Source organism: Tachyglossus aculeatus, chromosome 18 (genome assembly GCF_015852505.1).
Source record: "Tachyglossus aculeatus isolate mTacAcu1 chromosome 18, mTacAcu1.pri, whole genome shotgun sequence".
In the NCBI taxonomy this organism is placed as follows: Eukaryota; Metazoa; Chordata; class Mammalia; order Monotremata; family Tachyglossidae; genus Tachyglossus; species Tachyglossus aculeatus.
In genome coordinates this window covers 37,790,794-37,808,084 of record NC_052083.1, presented here as the reverse complement: position 1 = coordinate 37,808,084, position 17,291 = coordinate 37,790,794, and the positions used below count along the sequence as shown (strand labels likewise).

At 53.6% G+C, this 17,291-nt stretch overlaps 1 protein-coding gene across 5 annotated transcripts; it reads left to right on the top strand.

Annotated features, from left to right (window-relative positions):
- Positions 1–43: 43 nt before the first annotated feature.
- Positions 44–16,696, top strand: MUTYH (mutY DNA glycosylase). Of its 5 annotated transcripts, none has more exons than XM_038760433.1 (17): positions 44–91; positions 3,191–3,246; positions 7,441–7,543; positions 7,658–7,872; positions 8,165–8,204; positions 8,338–8,411; positions 9,825–9,866; positions 9,960–10,031; positions 10,626–10,739; positions 12,540–12,637; positions 12,868–13,012; positions 13,130–13,211; positions 14,543–14,743; positions 15,798–15,937; positions 16,023–16,172; positions 16,293–16,334; positions 16,534–16,696. In XM_038760433.1, exons 3-17 carry the CDS (start codon positions 7,474–7,476, stop codon positions 16,621–16,623), a joined length of 1,575 nt encoding a protein of 524 aa, XP_038616361.1. In that variant the 5' UTR covers positions 44–91; positions 3,191–3,246; positions 7,441–7,473; the 3' UTR covers positions 16,624–16,696. The 5 variants fall into 5 exon arrangements, with proteins under 5 accessions (XP_038616361.1, XP_038616358.1, XP_038616359.1 ...); XM_038760430.1 differs by lacking the exon at positions 44–91 and adding an exon at positions 226–252 and having other exon boundaries at positions 7,467–7,543; XM_038760431.1 differs by lacking the exon at positions 44–91 and adding an exon at positions 238–252.
- The last annotated feature ends 595 nt before the right edge of the window (positions 16,697–17,291 follow it).

Sequence of the window (17,291 nt, the reverse complement as noted above, 5' to 3'; positions counted from 1 at the left end):
CCGCTGATTGGCCGCCCGCTCTCCCGCGAGGCCCCGAGGCGCGCCCTGATTGGTCGCCCCCTGGAGGGCGCCGAGGGAACGGCGGGCGCTGGTGAGTGAGGCCAACCCGCGCCGGCTCCCGTGATCCTTTGCGGCCCGCGGCCTGCTCACCACGGCGAGGCCCAACCACCCGGATCAATCAATCAATCAATCGATCGATCGTATTTATTGAGCGCTTACTGCGTGCAGAGCACCGGACTAAGCGCTTGGGAGGTACAAGTCATTCGTAGAATAACCATGACGGGATTTCATGAAGGGACTTCCTCCCTTCAAGGCCCTGCTGAGAGCTCACCTCCTCCAGGAGGCCCTCCCAGACTGAGCCCCTTCCTTCCTCTCCCCCTCGTCCCCCTCTCCATCCCCCCCATCTTACCTCCCTCCCTTCCCCACAGCACCCGTATATATGGATATATGTTTGTACATATTTTGTTACTCTATTTATTTAATTTATTTGTACATATCTATTCTATTTTATTTTGTTAGTATGTTTGGTTTTGTTGTCTGTCTCCCCCTTTTAGACTGTGAGCCCACTGTTGGGTAGGGACTGTCTCTAGATGTTGCCAATTTGTACTTCCCAAGCGCTTAGTACAGTGCTCTGCACACAGTAAGCGCTCAGTAAATACGATTGATGATGATTTCCTTCTACTAATAATAATAATGGCATTTATTAAGCGCTTACTATGTGCAGAGCACTGTTCTAAAAGCCGGGGAGGTGCAAGGTGTTCAGGTTGTCCCCCATGGGGCTCCCAGTCATAATCCCCATTTTACAGATGAGGGAACTGAGGCACAGAGAAGTGAAGTGACTTCATCATCATCATCAATCGTATTTATTGAGCGCTTACTATGTGCAGAGCACTGTACTAAGCGCTTGGGAAGTACAAATTGACAATATATCGAGACAGTCCCTACCCAACAGTGGTCTTACAGTCTAAAAGGGGGAGACAGAGAAGAAAACCAAACATACTAACAAAATAAATAGAATAGCTATGTATTAGTAAAATAAATAAATAAATAGAGTAATAAATCCGTACAAACATATATACATATATACAGGTGCTGTGGGGAAGGGAAGGAGGTAAGATGGGGGGGGTGGAGAGGGGGATGACGGGGAGAGGAAGGAAGGGGCTCAGTCTGGGCCCAAAGTCACACAGCTGACAATTGGCGGAGCTGGGATTTGAACCCGTGACCTCTGACTCCAAAGCCCGGGCTCTTTCCGCTGAGCCACGCTGCTTCTCTGCTGCTTCTGTTCATTCATTCATTCAATCGTATTTATTGAGCACCTACTGTGTGCAGAGCACTGGGCTAAGCGCAAGTTGGCAACATCTAGAGACAACCCCTACCCGACAGTGGGCTCACAGTGTAGAAGGGGGAGACAGAGAACAAAACAGAACATATTAACAAGATAAAATAAGTAGAATAAATATGTACAAGTAAGTTCCTCTCCCCCTCGTCCCCCTCTCCATCCCCCCCTCATCTTACCTCCTTCCCTTCCCCACAGCACCTGTATATGTGTTTGTAAATATTTTTTACTCTATTTATTTTACTTGTACATATCTATTCTATTTATTTTACTTTGTTAGTATGTTTGGTTTTGTTCTCCGTCTCCCCCTTTTAGACTGTGAGCCCACTGTTGGGTAGGGACCGTCTCTAGATGTTGCCAACTTGGACTTCCCAAGCGCTTAGTACAGTGCTCTGCACACAGTAAGCGCTCAATAAATACGATTGATTGATTGATTAAATAGAGTAATAAATAGGTACAAACATATTTACATATATACAGGTGCTGTGGGGAAGGGAAGGAGGTAAGATGGGGGAGGAAGGAGGGGGCTCAGTGTGGGAAGGCCTCCTGGAGGAGGTGAGCTCTCAGTAGGGCCTTGAGACTGTGAGCCCGCTGTTGGGTAGGGACCGTCTCTATATGTTGCCAACTTGTGCTTCCCAAGAGCTTAGTACAGTGCTCTGCACACAATAAGCGCTCAGTAAATACAATTGATTGATTGATTCTAGACTGTGAGCCTGCTGTTGGGTAGGGACCGTCTCTATATGTTGCTGACTTGGTCTTCCCAAGCGCTTAGTACAGTGCTTTGCACGCAGTAAGCGCTCAATAAATACGATTGAATGAATGAATAAGTGCTTAACAGACACCATCATTCTTCTTTTTATAAAGTGGGGAACCCTCCTCTGCCTTCAAGCAACTGACAGCCTCGTTCATTCAGTTGTATTTATTGAGCCCTTAATGTGTGCCAAGCACTGTACTGAGCGCCTGCCTCCCCAGGGGAAGGGAAGACCAATAGCCTGCTTATTGTGGGAGGAGGAAGCGGCCTGACTGTGGCCACTGCTCTCACTCCTCCTTAGTCCCCGCCGAACATGGGGCTCACAGGCTTTGTCCCATCTGATTGTATCATCATCATCATCATCAATCGTATTTATTGAGCGCTTACTGTGTGCAGAGCACTGTACTAAGCGCTTGGGAAGTACAAATTGGCAACATATAGAGACAGTCCCTACCCAACAGTGGGCTGTATCTATCCGTGTCCAAACCGATTTGCTTGTACTCACCCCGGCGCTTAGTACAGTGCCTGGCACATAGTAAGCACTTAACAAATACCATAAGTAGTAGTATTCATTCAGTCAGTCATATTTATTGAGCGCTTACTGTGTGCAGAGCACTGTACTAGGCACTTTGTGTCTAACACCGTTATAAGCGCTGGGGTAGATACAGGCTAATCAGGTTGGATGCAGCCCTGCCCCACATAAGGCTCACAGTCTTCATCCCCGTTTCACAGATGAGGTAACTGAGGCCCAGTGAAGTGATTTGCCCAGTGTCACACAGCAGGCAAGTGGCGGAGGCAGGATCAGAACCCAGATCCTTTTGACTCCAGGCCCGGGCTCTGTCCACAAGGCCTTGTTGCCAGCAGCTTGGCACTCAATCAACCGTATTTATTGAGCGCTTACTGTGTGCAGAGCACTGTACTAAGAGCTTATAATAATGGTGGCATTTAACGGAGAAGTTTAGTGACTTGCCCAGCTGACAATTGTCAGAGGCAGGATTTGAACCCATGACCTCTGCCTCCAAAGCCCGTGCTCTTTCCACTGAGCCACGCACACAGCTGACTTGATAAGCTCTTAATGCCACGACTATTGTTATCCCGTCCAGGAGAGATCCTCGCCATCCTATCCTGCCTTTAAAACAGATCGAGAGATTTTAACCAGGTGAGCAAACTGCCGCGGCTCATTCCCTGCTTTCCCGACAAAATTTCCCATGGTGGCGGTAGGAAGCAGGAGAGCTGCGGCCCTGGGGCTGGGATGGTGAATTCCCTTTTACTAAAATGGTATTTACTAAGCGCCAGGCGCTGTACTAAGCCCTGGGGTATAATAATAATAATAATAATCAATCAATCGTATTTATTGAGCGCTTACTGTGTGCAGAGCACTGTACTAAGCGCTTGGGAAGTCCAAGTTGGCAACATCTAGAGACAGTCCCTACCCAACAGTGGGCTCACAGTCTAGAAGGGGGAGACAGAGAACAAAACCAAACATACTAACAAAATAAAATAAATAGAATAGATATGTACAAGTAAAATAAATAAATAAGTAGAGTAATATAATAACGATGGCATTTATTAAGCACTTACTATGTGTCAAGCACTGTTCTAAGCGCTGGGGAATTTACAGAGTGATCAGGTTGTCCCACGGGGGGCTCACAGTCTTAATCCCCATTTTACAGATGAGGGAACTGAGGCCCAGAGAAGTGAAGTGACTTGCCTAAAGTCACACAGCTGACAGTTGGCGGGGCCGGGATTTGAACCCACGACCTCCGACTCCAAAGCCCGGGCTCTTTCCACAGAAGAGTATACACAGAAGAGAAGCAGCGTGGCTCAGTGGAAAGAGCCCGGGCTTTGGAGTCGGAGGTCGTGGGTTCAGATCCCAGCTGTGTGACTTTGGGCAAGTCACTTCACTGGGCCTCAGTTCCCTCATCTGGAAAATGGGGATTAAGACTGTGAGCCCCCCGTGGGACAACCTGATCACCTTGTAACCTCGCCAGCGCTTACAACGGTGCTTTGCACAGAGTAAGCGCTTAATAAATGCCATCATTATTATTATTATACAAAGGATAATGAGGTTGAGCCCAGTCCCTGTCCCAGATGGGGCTCACAGTCTTAGTCCCCATTTTTCAGAAGAGGAAACTGAGGCACAGAGAAGCGAAGTGATTTGCCCGGGGTCACACAGCAGACAAGTGGCAGAGCCCGCAGTGCCGCTCGTTCCCTGTGTTGGACTGTGCCCAACCTGATTTGCTTGAATCCTCCCCAGCACTTAGTCAAATGCTTGGCATATAGTAAGTGCCTAACAAATGCAATTACTATTGTTGTTATCGTTATTATTATTACTGGAGCCTAACCTGGGCCCTGGTCAATCAATCAATCGTATTTATTGAGCGCTTACTGTGTGCAGAGCACTGTATTAAGCGCTGGGTAGGTTACAAGGTGATCAGGCTGTCCCACGGGGGGCTCCCAGTCTTCATTTTACTTGTACGTATTTACTATTCTATTAATTTTGTTAATCAATCAATCGTATTGAGCGCTTACTGTGTGCAGAACACTGTACTAAGCGCTGGGGAGGTTACAAGGTGATCAGGCTGTCCCACGGGGGGCTTTCAGTCTTCATTTTACTCGTACCTATGTACTAGTCTATTAATTTTGTTAATCAATCAAACAATCGTATTTATTGAGCACTTACTGTGTGCAGAGCACTGTACTAAGCGCTGGGGAGGATACAGGGTGATCAGGCTGTCCCACGGGGGGCTCCCTGTCTTCATTTTACTTGTACGTATTAGCTATTAATTTTGTTAATCAATCAATCAATCGTATTTATTGAGCGCTTACTGTGTGCAGAGCACTGTACTAAGCGCTGGGGAAGTTACAAGGAGATCAGGCTGTCCCACGGGGGGCTTTCAGTCTTCATTTTACTTGTACCTATGTACTAGTCTATTAATTTTGTTAATCAATCGTATTTATTGAGCGCTTACTGTGTGCAGAGCACTGGACTAAGCGCTGGGGAGGTTACAAGGTGATCAGGCTGTCCCACGGGGGGCTCCCAGTCTTCATTTTACTTGTACGTATTTACTATTCTATTAATTTTGTTAATCAATCGTATTTACTGAGCTCTTACCATGTGCAGAGCACTGTACTAAGCGCTGGGGAGGTTACAAGGTGATCAGGCTGTCCCACGGGGGGCTCCCAGTCTTCATTTTACTTGTACCTATTTACTACTCTATTAATTTTGTCAATCAATCAATTGTATTTACTGAGCTCTTACTGTGTGCAGAGCACTGTACTAAGTGCTGGGGAGGTGACAAGGTGATCAGGCTGCCCCACGGGGGGGCTCCCAGTCTTCATTTTACTTATACGTATTTACTATTCTATTCATTTTGTTAATCAATCAGTTGTATTTATTGAGCGCTTACTGCATGCAGAGCACTGTACTAAGCGCTTGGGAAGTCCAAGTGGGCAACACATAAGGTAGCTGTGAGATTTCCCTCGCCGTGGAGAGGCAGTGGGAGATTTATCTCCCGACCATAGTCTCAGGTGACAGGACCATCCGCCCAGAAGCCCCGTTAGCCACTTTTGAGGTGTCCTGAGCCACCTGCCTTGGTGGGGTGGAGACTAGTACAGTGCTCTGCACACAGTAAGCGCTCAATAAATACGATTGATCGATTGGAGCGTCTCAGGATCCTCCAGGGCTGAGGACGTTGCTTTGCCTCTGTTTTCTCCTCTGTAAAATGGGGGTTTAGAGCCTGTTCTTCCTCCTGCTCAGACCGTGAGCCCCACGAGGGACAGGAATCGTGTCGGACCTGAACCTGGCATCTACCTTAGTGCTTAGCGTTGTGCTTGGTACTTAACAAACACCATTACATAAAGAAATGAATAGAAGATAATCTCCCCCTTTAGACTGAAAGCTTGTTGCAGGCAATCTCCCCCTTTTAGACTGTGAGCCCACTGTTGGGTAGGGAACGTAAATAAATGAATAGAAGATAATCTCCCCCTTTAGACTGAAAGCTTGTTGCGGGCAATCTCCCCCGTTTAGACTGTGAGCCCACTGTTGGGTAGGGAACATAAATAAATGAATAGAAGATAATCTCCCCCCTTTAGACTGAAAGCTTGTTGCGGGCAATCTCCCCCTTTTAGACTGTGAGCCCACTGTTGGGTAGGGAACATAAATAAATGAATAGAAGATAATCTCCCCCCTTTAGACTGAAAGCTTGTTGCGGGCAATCTCCCCCTTTTAGACTGTGAGCCCACTGTTGGGTAGGGAACATAAATAAATGAATAGAAGATAATCTCCCCCTTTAGACTGAAAGCTTGTTGCGGGCAATCTCCCCCTTTTAGACTGTGAGCCCACTGTTGGGTAGGGAACATAAATAAATGAATAGAAGATAATCTCCCCCTTTAGACTGAAAGCTTGTTGCGGGCAATCTCCCCCTTTTAGACTGTGAGCCCACTGTTGGGTAGGGAACGTAAATAAATGAATAGAAGATAATCTCCCCCTTTAGACTGAAAGCTTGTTGCGGGCAATCTCCCCCTTTTAGACTGTGAGCCCACTGTTGGGTAGGGAACATAAATAAATGAATAGAAGATAATCTCCCCCCTTTAGACTGAAAGCTTGTTGCGGGCAATCTCCCCCTTTTAGACTGTGAGCCCACTGTTGGGTAGGGAACATAAATAAATGAATAGAAGATAATCTCCCCCTTTCGACTGAAAGCTTGTTGCGGGCAATCTCCCCCTTTTAGACTGTGAGCCCACTGTTGGGTAGGGAACATAAATAAATGAATAGAAGATAATCTCCCCCTTTAGACTGAAAGCTTGTTGCGGGCAATCTCCCCCTTTTAGACTGTGAGCCCACTGTTGGGTAGGGAACATAAATAAATGAATAGAAGATAATCTCCCCCTTTAGACTGAAAGCTTGTTGCGGGCAATCTCCCCCTTTTAGACTGTGAGCCCACTGTTGGGTAGGGAACGTAAATAAATGAATAGAAGATAATCTCCCCCCTTTAGACTGAAAGCTTGTTGCGGGCAATCTCCCCCTTTTAGACTGTGAGCCCACTGTTGGGTAGGGAACATAAAGAAATGAATAGAAGATAATCTCCCCCCTTTAGACTGAAAGCTTGTTGCGGGCAATCTCCCCCTTTTAGACTGTGAGCCCACTGTTGGGTAGGGAACATAAAGAAATGAATAGAAGATAATCTCCCCCTTTAGACTGAAAGCTTGTTGCGGGCAATCCCCCCCTTTTAGACGGTCGGGTAGGGACCGTCTCTAAGCGTTGCCAACTGGGACTTCCCAAGCGCTCAGTCCAGTGCTCTGCACACAGTAAGCGCTCAATCAATACGATTTTTGATGGTGACGACGTCAGGGCTCAGTCGGCGCCCTGGATTCCAGGTCGGCAATGAAGAAGGCGCGGGCCGGGAGGAGGAGATGGCCCGGGAGCCGCAAATCCGAAACCGCCACCCGCCCAGGTGAGGGGGGATTCTCCCGCTTGAGCCCTGAAGGGCCTGCTGACCCCCACCCCGCATCCGGATCCCGGCCCTCGGCGCCGAGCCCTTGTTTATGTCTTTTTTTTTTTTTAAAAGCAGGGACGGGGGTGACGGCCGAGGCAGCTCCCGCCCGCCCGGGCCCAGATGGGGCCGCGGTCCCGGCTGTCGGCGAGGGGGCGGGGGTTTCGGCGCCCCCGGCTCCGTTCTGCCCGACCCACCTGTTCGCTGACCCGGCCGAGGTCGGGGCCTTCCGGGCCCGCCTCCTCACGTGGTACGACGGAGCCAAGCGGGACCTGCCGTGGAGGAGGAGGGTAGGGTTGGCGAGGGAACGGGGAGGAGAGAGGGCTTGGGGCCCCCGGGGGCCCAGGGTTTTCCCGGAGGGCCCGTCCTTCGGGCCCCCACCGACGGCCCGCGGCGGCCCCCGCCGTCCGGCAAGGATCCCGGGCCTTCCTTTCACGCGCCGGCCCCCCCAGCCTCCTCCCTGACTGCCCCCCTGATGACTCTATATGTTGCCAATTTGTACTTCCCAAGCGCTTAGCACGGTGCTCTGCACATAGTAAGCGCTCAATAAATATGATTGATTGATTGATTGATTGATTGAAGGCAGCAAGTGAGCCGGACCCGGACCGGAGGGCGTATGCAGGTGAGAGCAGGGAGCTGGCTAGACGCCCCGGGATCACCCCGGCCGTTCATCCACACCTCGGGCGGGGGATGAGGGGTGCAGGCGGGGGCACGTGGAAAGCCAGAAATCCTGCTGGCGCTCTGGGCTCCAACAGTGTGGGTGTCGGAGATCATGCTGCAGCAGACGCAAGTGGCCACCGTGATGGATTACTACAGCCGCTGGATGCAGGCGAGTCCCGGGGCTCCGGAGGGATGGGGGTGATCCCCGTCCGGGACCACGCGCCGAGGAGGGCCGGGCCTCAGCCTGCCCCCCAAATTCGGGGGTGAGCCCTTCCGGAGAGGTAGAGGGTGGGGAAGGAGAGTGGGTCCACGCCGAGTGGGGTCCAGTGCCCAGGAGGTTGACGGGAATAATAATAATAATAATGATGATGATGGCATTTGTTAAGCGCTTACTGTGTGCGAGGCAGCGTGGCCCAGTGGAAAGAGCATGGGCTTTGCAGTCAGAGGTCATGGGTTCAAATCCCGGCTCCGCCAATTGTCAGCTGGGTGACTTTGGGCAAGTCACAACTTCTCTGGGCCTCAGTTACCTCATCTGTAAAATGGGGGTAGAAGCAGCGTGGCTCACTGGAAAGAGCATGGGCCTTGGAGTCGGAGGTCATAGGCTCGAATCCCGGCTCCGCCAATTGTCAGCTGTGTGACTTTGGGCAAGTCACTTCACTTCTCTGGGCCTCAGTTCCCTCATCTGTAAAATGGGGATTAAGACTGTGAGCCCCCCGTGGAACAACCTGATCACCTTGTAAACTCCCCAGTGCTTAGAACAGTGCTTTGCACATAGTAAGCGCTTAATAAATGCCATCATTATTATTATTATTAAGACTGAGCCCCCCGTGGGACAACCTGATTACCTTGTAACCACCCCCAGCGCTTAGAACAGTGCCTTGCACATAGTAAGCGCTTAATAAATGCCATCATTATTATTATTATTATTATTAAAGCACTGTTCTAAGCGCTGGGGAGGATACAGGGTGATCAGATTGTCCCACATGGGGCTCACAGTCTTCAGCCCCATTTTCCAGCTGAGGGAACCGAGGCCCAGAGAAGTGAAGCGACTTGCCCAAAGCCACACAGCTGGCGATTGGCAGTTGGGATTTGAACCCGTAACCTCTGACTCCAAAGCCCGGGCTCTTTCCCCTGAGAGCCACGCTGCCTCTCGTGAAACCTGCCACTCCCCCTGACATCGAGAATCTGAAACCAGGCCTTTGGGACGGGCCGACTCAGGCCTCCCGGACACCAGACCCCTCTGTTCTGTGGGCCTGACTTTGGCGGTTGACCCCCTTTTGGGTGGAAAATCCCGCTCCCCCTGACCCCCGCTGGGTCGGTGACTTTCTGCATCGCCCCGAATCGCTCCCTTTCTTCATCCCCCCCTCCCAGCCCCACAGCACTTATGTCCGATACCGTAATGCATTTATATTCACGTCCGTCTCCCCCGCTAGACTGTAAGCTCGTTGTAGGCAGGGAATATGTCTGTTTTTTGTTACATCGTCCTCTCCCAAGCGCTCCGTACTGTGCTGTGCACACAGTAGGCGCTCAAAAAATACGACCGACCGACTGACCTTTGCTCTTGTCCATCCGGGGGCTGCAGAAGTGGCCGACGCTGCAGGAGCTGGCCGGCGCATCCCTGGAGGTGAGAGCCGTTGCTGGGCCGGGGGGCCGGGCGGCCCTTGGGGGGGTCTCCTCCCTCCCCGTCCCGCTCCCTCTGACTCCCGTCTGCTCCCAGGAGGTGAACCAGGTGTGGGCTGGGCTCGGTTACTACTCCAGGGGCCGGCGGCTGCAGGAGGGAGCCCGCAAGGTAAGGGGTTCGGGGATTTGGGGTGGAGAATTCTTGCCGTCCGCCCCGTGACCTTGGGCAAGGCGCTTCGTGCCTCGGTGCCTCAGTGACGTCATCTGTAAAATGAGGCTTGAGAAGGTGAGCCCCGTCCAACTGGATTTCCTTATATCCACACGGCGCTTGGCGCATAGTAAGCGCTTAACCGATACCGTGCTTATTACTAGATGGAGTGCAGCCCTCAGGGCGGGATTCCCGCGTGCCCAGGGAATTCCCACAGGGCCTCACCTTCCCTCCTCTCTTCTCCTTCCTGGCTGGGCCTGTTTGTTTCCCCCCGGTACACCCCCCCTTCTAGACCGTGAGCCAACTGTTGGGTAGGGACCATCTCTATATGTTGCCAACTTGGACATCCCAAGCGCTTAGTACAGTGCTCTGCACACGGTAAGCGCTCAATAAATACGATCGATTGACCGATCTCACGGGGTCCCCAGCTGCTCCAAACTACATCCCCGGTTCTGCCCATTATAGGTTGCCATTGCCATTGTAGCCCATTAAGCGCTTAGTACAGTGCTCTGCACATAGTAAGCGCTCAATAAATGCGATTGATGATGATTGTAGGTGATGGTGGAATTGGGGGGCCACGTACCACGCACAGCAGAGGCGCTGCAGAAGCTGCTGCCGGGAGTTGGGAAGTACACAGCTGGTGCCATCGCTTCTATTGCCTTTGGCCAGGTGAATAATAATAATAATAATAATGGTAATATTAATAATATTGGTATTTGTTAAGTGCTTACCATGTGCAAAGCACTGTTCTAAGCGCTGGGGGGAATACAAAGAGATGAGGTTGTCCCGTGTGGGGCTCACTGTCTTAATCCCCATTTTCCAGATGAGGGAACTGAGGCCCAGAGAAGTGAAGTGACTTGCCCAAGGTCACACAGCAGACATGTGGGGGAGGCGGGATTCGAAGCCGTGACCTCGGACTCCCAAGGCCACGCTCTTTCCACTGAGCCACGCTGCTTCTCTAAGGGCCCTCGCCTTCTCCCCTCTCCCTCTGTCTGTGTCTCTGTCTCTCTCTGTCTCCTCTGCACCAACTTTCAGCACTTACACGTTGATTCAATCAATCAATCCATCGTATTTATTGAGCGCTTACTGGGTGCAGAGCACTGGACTAAGCGCTTGGGAAGTACAAGTTGGCAACATATAGAGACAGTCCCTACCCAACAGTGGGCTCAGTTGTGCCATTACGTATTTTAAGTCTTCTCTATTTCTAAGAACTTTAATGTCCATCTCCCCCATTCGATTATAAGCTCCCTGTGGGCAGGGAATGTGCCGCTTCTTTGTTCTGAGCTTCTCAAGTGTCTAGTACACTGTGTTGGTTCAGTGAGCACCCAGTAAATTCTATTCTCGCTGCCACTCTCTCACTAGCACCAGAGAAGAAGGGGGTAAGGTGCCACGGGGTGAGCCCCCCAAATCGCAGCCCTCTTGGGATCCCCATCTTTGGATCGTTGAAGGCGCTCAGCTCCGAGAGCCGGGCTCTCCTCCCTCCCTTCCCTCTGCCTGTCAATCAATCAATCAATCAATCGTATTTATTGAGCGCTTACTATGTGCAGAGCACTGTACTAAGCGCTTGGGAAGTACAAATTGGCAACACATAGAGACAGTCCCTACCCAACAGTGGGCTCACAGTCTAAAAGGGGGAGACAGAGAACAGAACCAAACATACCAACAAAATAAAATAAATAGGATAGAAATGTACAAGTAAAATAAATAAATAAATAAATAAACAGAGTAATAAATATGTACAACCATATATACATATATACAGGTGCTGTGTCCCAAGGAGTCCCTGGCTGACGGGACTTGGGGTATAGATGCCCCTGAAGGGGGATGGCCCCCATCGTTGTTTCCAATTACCATCATCATCATCATCATCAATCGTATTTATTGAGCGCTTACTGTGTGCAGAGCACTGTACTAAGCGCTTGGGAAGTACAAATTGGCAACATACAGAGACAGTCCCTACCCAACAGTGGGCTCACAGTCTAAAAGGGGGAGACAGAGAACAAAACCAAACATACTAACAAAATAAAATAAATAGAATAGATACGTACAAGTAAAATAAATAGAGTAATAAATATGTACAAACATATATACAGGTGCTGTGGGGAAGGGAAGGAGGTAAGATGGGGAGGATGGAGAGGGGGATGAGGGGGAGAGGAAGGAAGGGGCTCAGTCTGGGAAGGCCTCCTGGAGGAGGTGAGCTCTCAGTAGGGCCTTGAAGGGAGGAAGAGAGCTAGCTTGGTGGATGGGCAGAGGGATTGGGGGCATTCCAGGCCCGGGGGATGACGTGGGCCAATTAGGGCTGAAATGACCCCAAGTGAGACTTTGTGGCCCATCAGCTCCTGGAATCCTGCCCCCTCCCAGTCCCCCCCAGTCCCCACCCCTGCCTAAAATCTCCGTCCCCTCATCACCCTGGGCCCCGAATGGAAAGCTGGCACCGATGCCTTTTGGGGGGGAACCTGTCCGTGCCAGGTGACCGGCGTGGTGGACGGGAACGTGACTCGAGTCCTGTGTCGCGTCCGGGGCATCGGAGCTGACCCCAGCAGCCCCATCGTCACCCGGCAGCTCTGGTAGGGGGGGTTGGGAAAGGTGGGAGGGGGGTGGGGGGGTCTTTAGGGGGGGACTGGCTAGCAGCTGTGGCTCCTGGGGGGGCAGTGGAGTTGGAGCCAGGATGCCCTGGGCTCTGCAGCAGCTGGTCCCCCCCATCTCCCCGAGACAGCCCCCTCGGGCAACGGGGGCCGGGGGAGCCGTGGAGGGTGGCACGGAGGGGGCTCTGATCCCAGGGAACTGGTGCCGCCAGGAGCCTGGCGCAGCGGCTAGTGGACCCTCAGCGGCCGGGAGACTTCAACCAAGCGAGCATGGAGCTGGGAGCCACTGTATGCACGCCCCGGGCCCCTCTCTGCCCGGAGTGTCCCGTGCGAGAACTGTGCCGGGCGCGGCAGAGGGTGAGCACTCCCGGGGAGGGAAGGGAGACCAGCCAGTGAGTCCGTTTCCCTGGGCACAGAGGGTTGCCACTGGGGAGGGGAGTCCCCTCCCTGATGGCGGGCCACCCTCACTGGCAGGTGGAGCGGGACCAGGCATTGGCTTCCCGGAGGCTGTTGGGCAGCGCGAGTCTGAGGGCGACCACTGACGTTGAGGAATGTGGTAAGGACTAGGCGGGCATAGGCGCTGGCATCCCTTCCTCTCTCCTCTAGAGACTGGTACAATTAGCAGACACAGTCCTTGCCCTCGTGGAGCTTAAAGCCTCCATACCTTACCCCTGCGGCCCGCAGGAGAGAAGTGGGTGCGTGGGAGGTGGATTCCGGGCAGCTCCGGGGCGGCCACTTAGGATGCCCAGAGGAAGCGGTGAGCTTTAGTTGGTCTGGCTCAGCCCAGCGGTCCCCCAAGGGGGTCCGTCCACAAGCCTGGCCAGGCCCCGGGACCCCTCCTGGGCCCCAGCTGAGATACGCCAAGAGAAGCAGCGTGGCTCAGTGGCTAGAGCACAGGCTTGGGAGTCAGAAGGACCTGGGTTCTAATCCCGGCTCTGCCCCACGTCTGCTGCGTGACCTCGGGTGAGTCACTTCACTTCTCTGGGCCGCCGTTCCCTCATCTGGAAAATGGGGATTAAGGCTGTGAGGCCCATTTGGGCTGATTTGGGATTGATCTCCTCACCCTGGGCTTCAAGGCTGTCCATCACCTCGCCCCCTCCTACCTCACCTCCCTTCTGTCCTTCTCCAGCCCAGCCCGCACCCTCCGCTCCTCCGCCGCTAATCTCCTCCCCGTACCTCGTTCTCGCCTGTCCCGCCATCGACCCCCGGCCCACGTCACCCCCCGGGCCTGGAATGCCCCCAATCCCTCTGCCCCTCCGCCAAGCTAGCTCTCTTCCTTCCTTCAAGGCCCTACTGAGAGCTCACCTCCTCCAGGAGGCCTTCCCAGACTGAGCCCCTTCCTTCCTCTCCCCCTCCCTCCCCCCTCTCCATCCCCCCATCTTACCTCCTTCCCTTCCCCACAGCACCTGTATATATGTATATATGTTTGTACATATTTGTTACTCTATTTTACTTGTACATATCTATTCTATTTATTTTATTTTGTTAGTATGTTTGGTTTTGTTCTCCGTCTCCCCCTTTTAGACTGTGAGCCCACTGGTGGGTAGGGACTGTCTCTAGATGTTGCCAATTTGTACTTCCCAAGCGCTTAGTCCAGTGCTCTGCACATAGTAAGCGCTCAATAAATGCGATTGATTGATTTGGGACAGGGACTGTGTCCAACCTGATTACAGCGCTTACAACAGTGCTTGGCACATAGTGAGCGCTTAACGAGTGCCACGATTACTATCATTGTTATGCCGCGGGAGGCAGCAGCCGCCTCGGGCGTTGTGGGAGTGGAGAGAACTTGTCACGGTCTAGGAGGAAAGCTGACCTCCAGGAATACCTGAGGGAGGAGGGAAATGCGACACGGCCCGAGGCCTGAGCGGGGTGGGTTTCCATTCCCAGCTGGTGGAGCGGGGCAGTGCCCGCTCTGCCTGCCGCCCACGGAGCCCTGGAAGCGGGAGCTGGGGGTGGCCAACTTGCCCCTGAAGCCGCGCCGGCGCCCGCCCCGGGTGGAGAGGGCAGCCGTCTGCGTCCTGGAGCAGCAGCAGCAGCAGGTGGGCCCGGGGGGCAACCGCTTCCTCCTGGTGCAGAGACCCAGTTCAGGTACCAGCTGGCGGCGTGGAGGCGGCCCCCGAGGAGCGGGAGCCCGGGCAAAGATGCTCCGGGCAGGGCGGGCGGGCAGAGCCCAAGCCCCTCAGGTCGGGGCACTGGTACGTGAACCCCCCTGAAACCTGAGGGATCGGAGGACACAGGGGTGGGTATGTTTGCACTCTATTTTCTTTGTACGTGCTTACTATTCTATTTATCTTGTTCCCGATGGGCATGTAGCTTTAATTCCATTTCTAATTCTATTTAATTCTAGTTCTAGAGAAGCAGCGGGGCTCAGTGCATAGAGCCCGGGCTTTGGAGTCAGGGGTCATGGGTTCACATCCCGGCTCCGCCACTTGTCAGCTGTGTGACTTTGGGCAAGTCACTTCACTTCTCTGGGCCTCAGTTACCCCAGCTGTGAAATGGGGATTAAGGCTGTGAGCCCCACGTGGGACAACCCGATCATCTTGTCGCCTCCCCAGCGCTTAGGACAGTGCTTTGCACGTAGTAAGCGCTTAATAAATGCCATCATTATTATTATTATTCTCTGGGCCTCAGTTACCCCAGCTGTAAATCGGGGATTAAGACTGTGAGCCCCACATGGGACAACCCGATCATCTTGTCACCTGCCCAGCGCTTAGGACAGTGCTTTGCACGTAGTAAGCGCTTAATAAATGCCATCATTATTATTATTATTCTCTGGGCCTCAGTTACCCCAGCTGTAAATCGGGGATTAAGACTGTGAGCCCCGCGTGGGACAACCCGATCATCTTGTCGCCTCCCCAGCGCTTAGGACAGTGCTTTGCACATAGTAAGCGCTTAAGAAACGCCATCATCATTATTATTTGTTCTGACGACTTGACACCTGTCCACATGTTTCGTTGTCTTCCCCTTTTAGACTGTGAGCCCGTTGTTGGGTAGGGATCGTCTATGTTGCCAACTTGGACTTCCCAAGCGCTTAGTCCAGTGCTCTGCACACAGTAAGCGCTCGATAAATATAATTGAATGAATGAATAAATGGAGGGGCAAGGAGCCCCCAGGCACTAACGGTTATTTCTCTCCCGGGCAGGCCTGCTGGCCGGGCTCTGGGAGTTCCCCTGTGTGCCCGCGGGGCCCTCGGAACAGAAGCAGCGCCAGGCTCTGCTGCGGGAGCTGCGGGCCCGGACGGGAGGTCCCGTGCCAGCCAAGGGCCTGAAGCGCCTGGGAGAGGTTCGTGGGGCAGGTGGCGTGGGACTCAGATTTGGAGCCCCCCAATCTCGCGGCCTCCCCAACCCCGGGCGCCGGCTTCCCGCAGGTGGTCCACGTCTTCTCCCACATCCAGCTGACGTACGAGGTGTACGGCCTGGCCCTGGAGAGGCAGGCCGCGGAGCCGGCCCCGCCGGGCACCCGCTGGCTGGCTCCAGCCGACTTGCAGGGAGCGGCCGTGCCGACCGCCATGAAGAAGGTACCGGGGTTCCGGGGGAGATGAGTCGGGAGGGAGTGGATTCTCCATAAAGGACCGCAGAGGAGGGCGGTGAGCCGCGGCCGCCGCCTCCTCACCTCTTCCCTCCCCGTCCTCGGCCAGGTGCTCCGGGTGTACGAGGGGCGGCGGCCTGGTGGCAACAGGGTAAGTCGCTGGGCCGCCGTGGGCAAGGCCAGCCTCCCTCTCCCCGGCTGGGCCGCGCCGTTTTCACCGGCCCTGGGCGTCTTGGGGGCCGCTGGGGCCCCATCCTCGTCTTCGGCACCCCCATACCGGCCGGTGCCAGTTGGACCCGGTTCCCTCCTGCCGCCCCCGTCCACCGCCATCCCCCCGTGCCTCTCCACAGGGCTCCAAGCGGCCCCCAGGGACCCCCCACCGGCAGCTCGCCCTCGACGCCTTTCTCCAGCCGCGCCCCGCCTGCCGACCGGGCGCCTAAGGGCCGGGCCACCTCCGGGGCTGAGAACCCCGCCCCGCCCTGCCCCAGTTGTTCTTCCTCCGCAGCTCTGGACTCTGGTTTTATCCTTTTCTATAATAAAGCGTAAAAGGGTTTCTTAACAATCACTCTGTTTGCCATCCTCTCGGGAAACGCCATCTTAGGGAGAGCGGACCTGGAACCGGTTTCCATACCACCGGTTGCTCCTTCCTCCTCACCCTCCGGCTTAAATAATAATGATGGCATTTGTTAAGCGCTTACTATGTGCAAAGCACTGTTCTAAGTGCTGGGGGGAACACAAGGCGGTCAGGTTGTCCCACGTGGGGCTCACGGTCTTAATCCCCATTTTACAGATGAGGTAGCTGAGGCTCAGAGAAGTTAAGTGACTTGCCCAAGGTCACACAGCAGACATATGGCGGAGCTGGGATTCGAACCCGCAACCTCTGACTCCAAAGCCCGGGCTCTTTCCACCGAGCCACGCTCCTTCCCCTCCCGTGGACCGGACCCTCGCCCTCTTTGGGAATCGTTCAGGCCCCCGAGGTTGGCCTCGCTGGGCTAAATGTGACTGTCTTCTCAGCTCACAGGCCGGGCTCTTGCCGGGCCGGAGGGACCCGACTCTCTTCTTTCTCTCCCCTCTCCCTCCTGGGTCAGTACTCCTAGGGTTAGGTAAT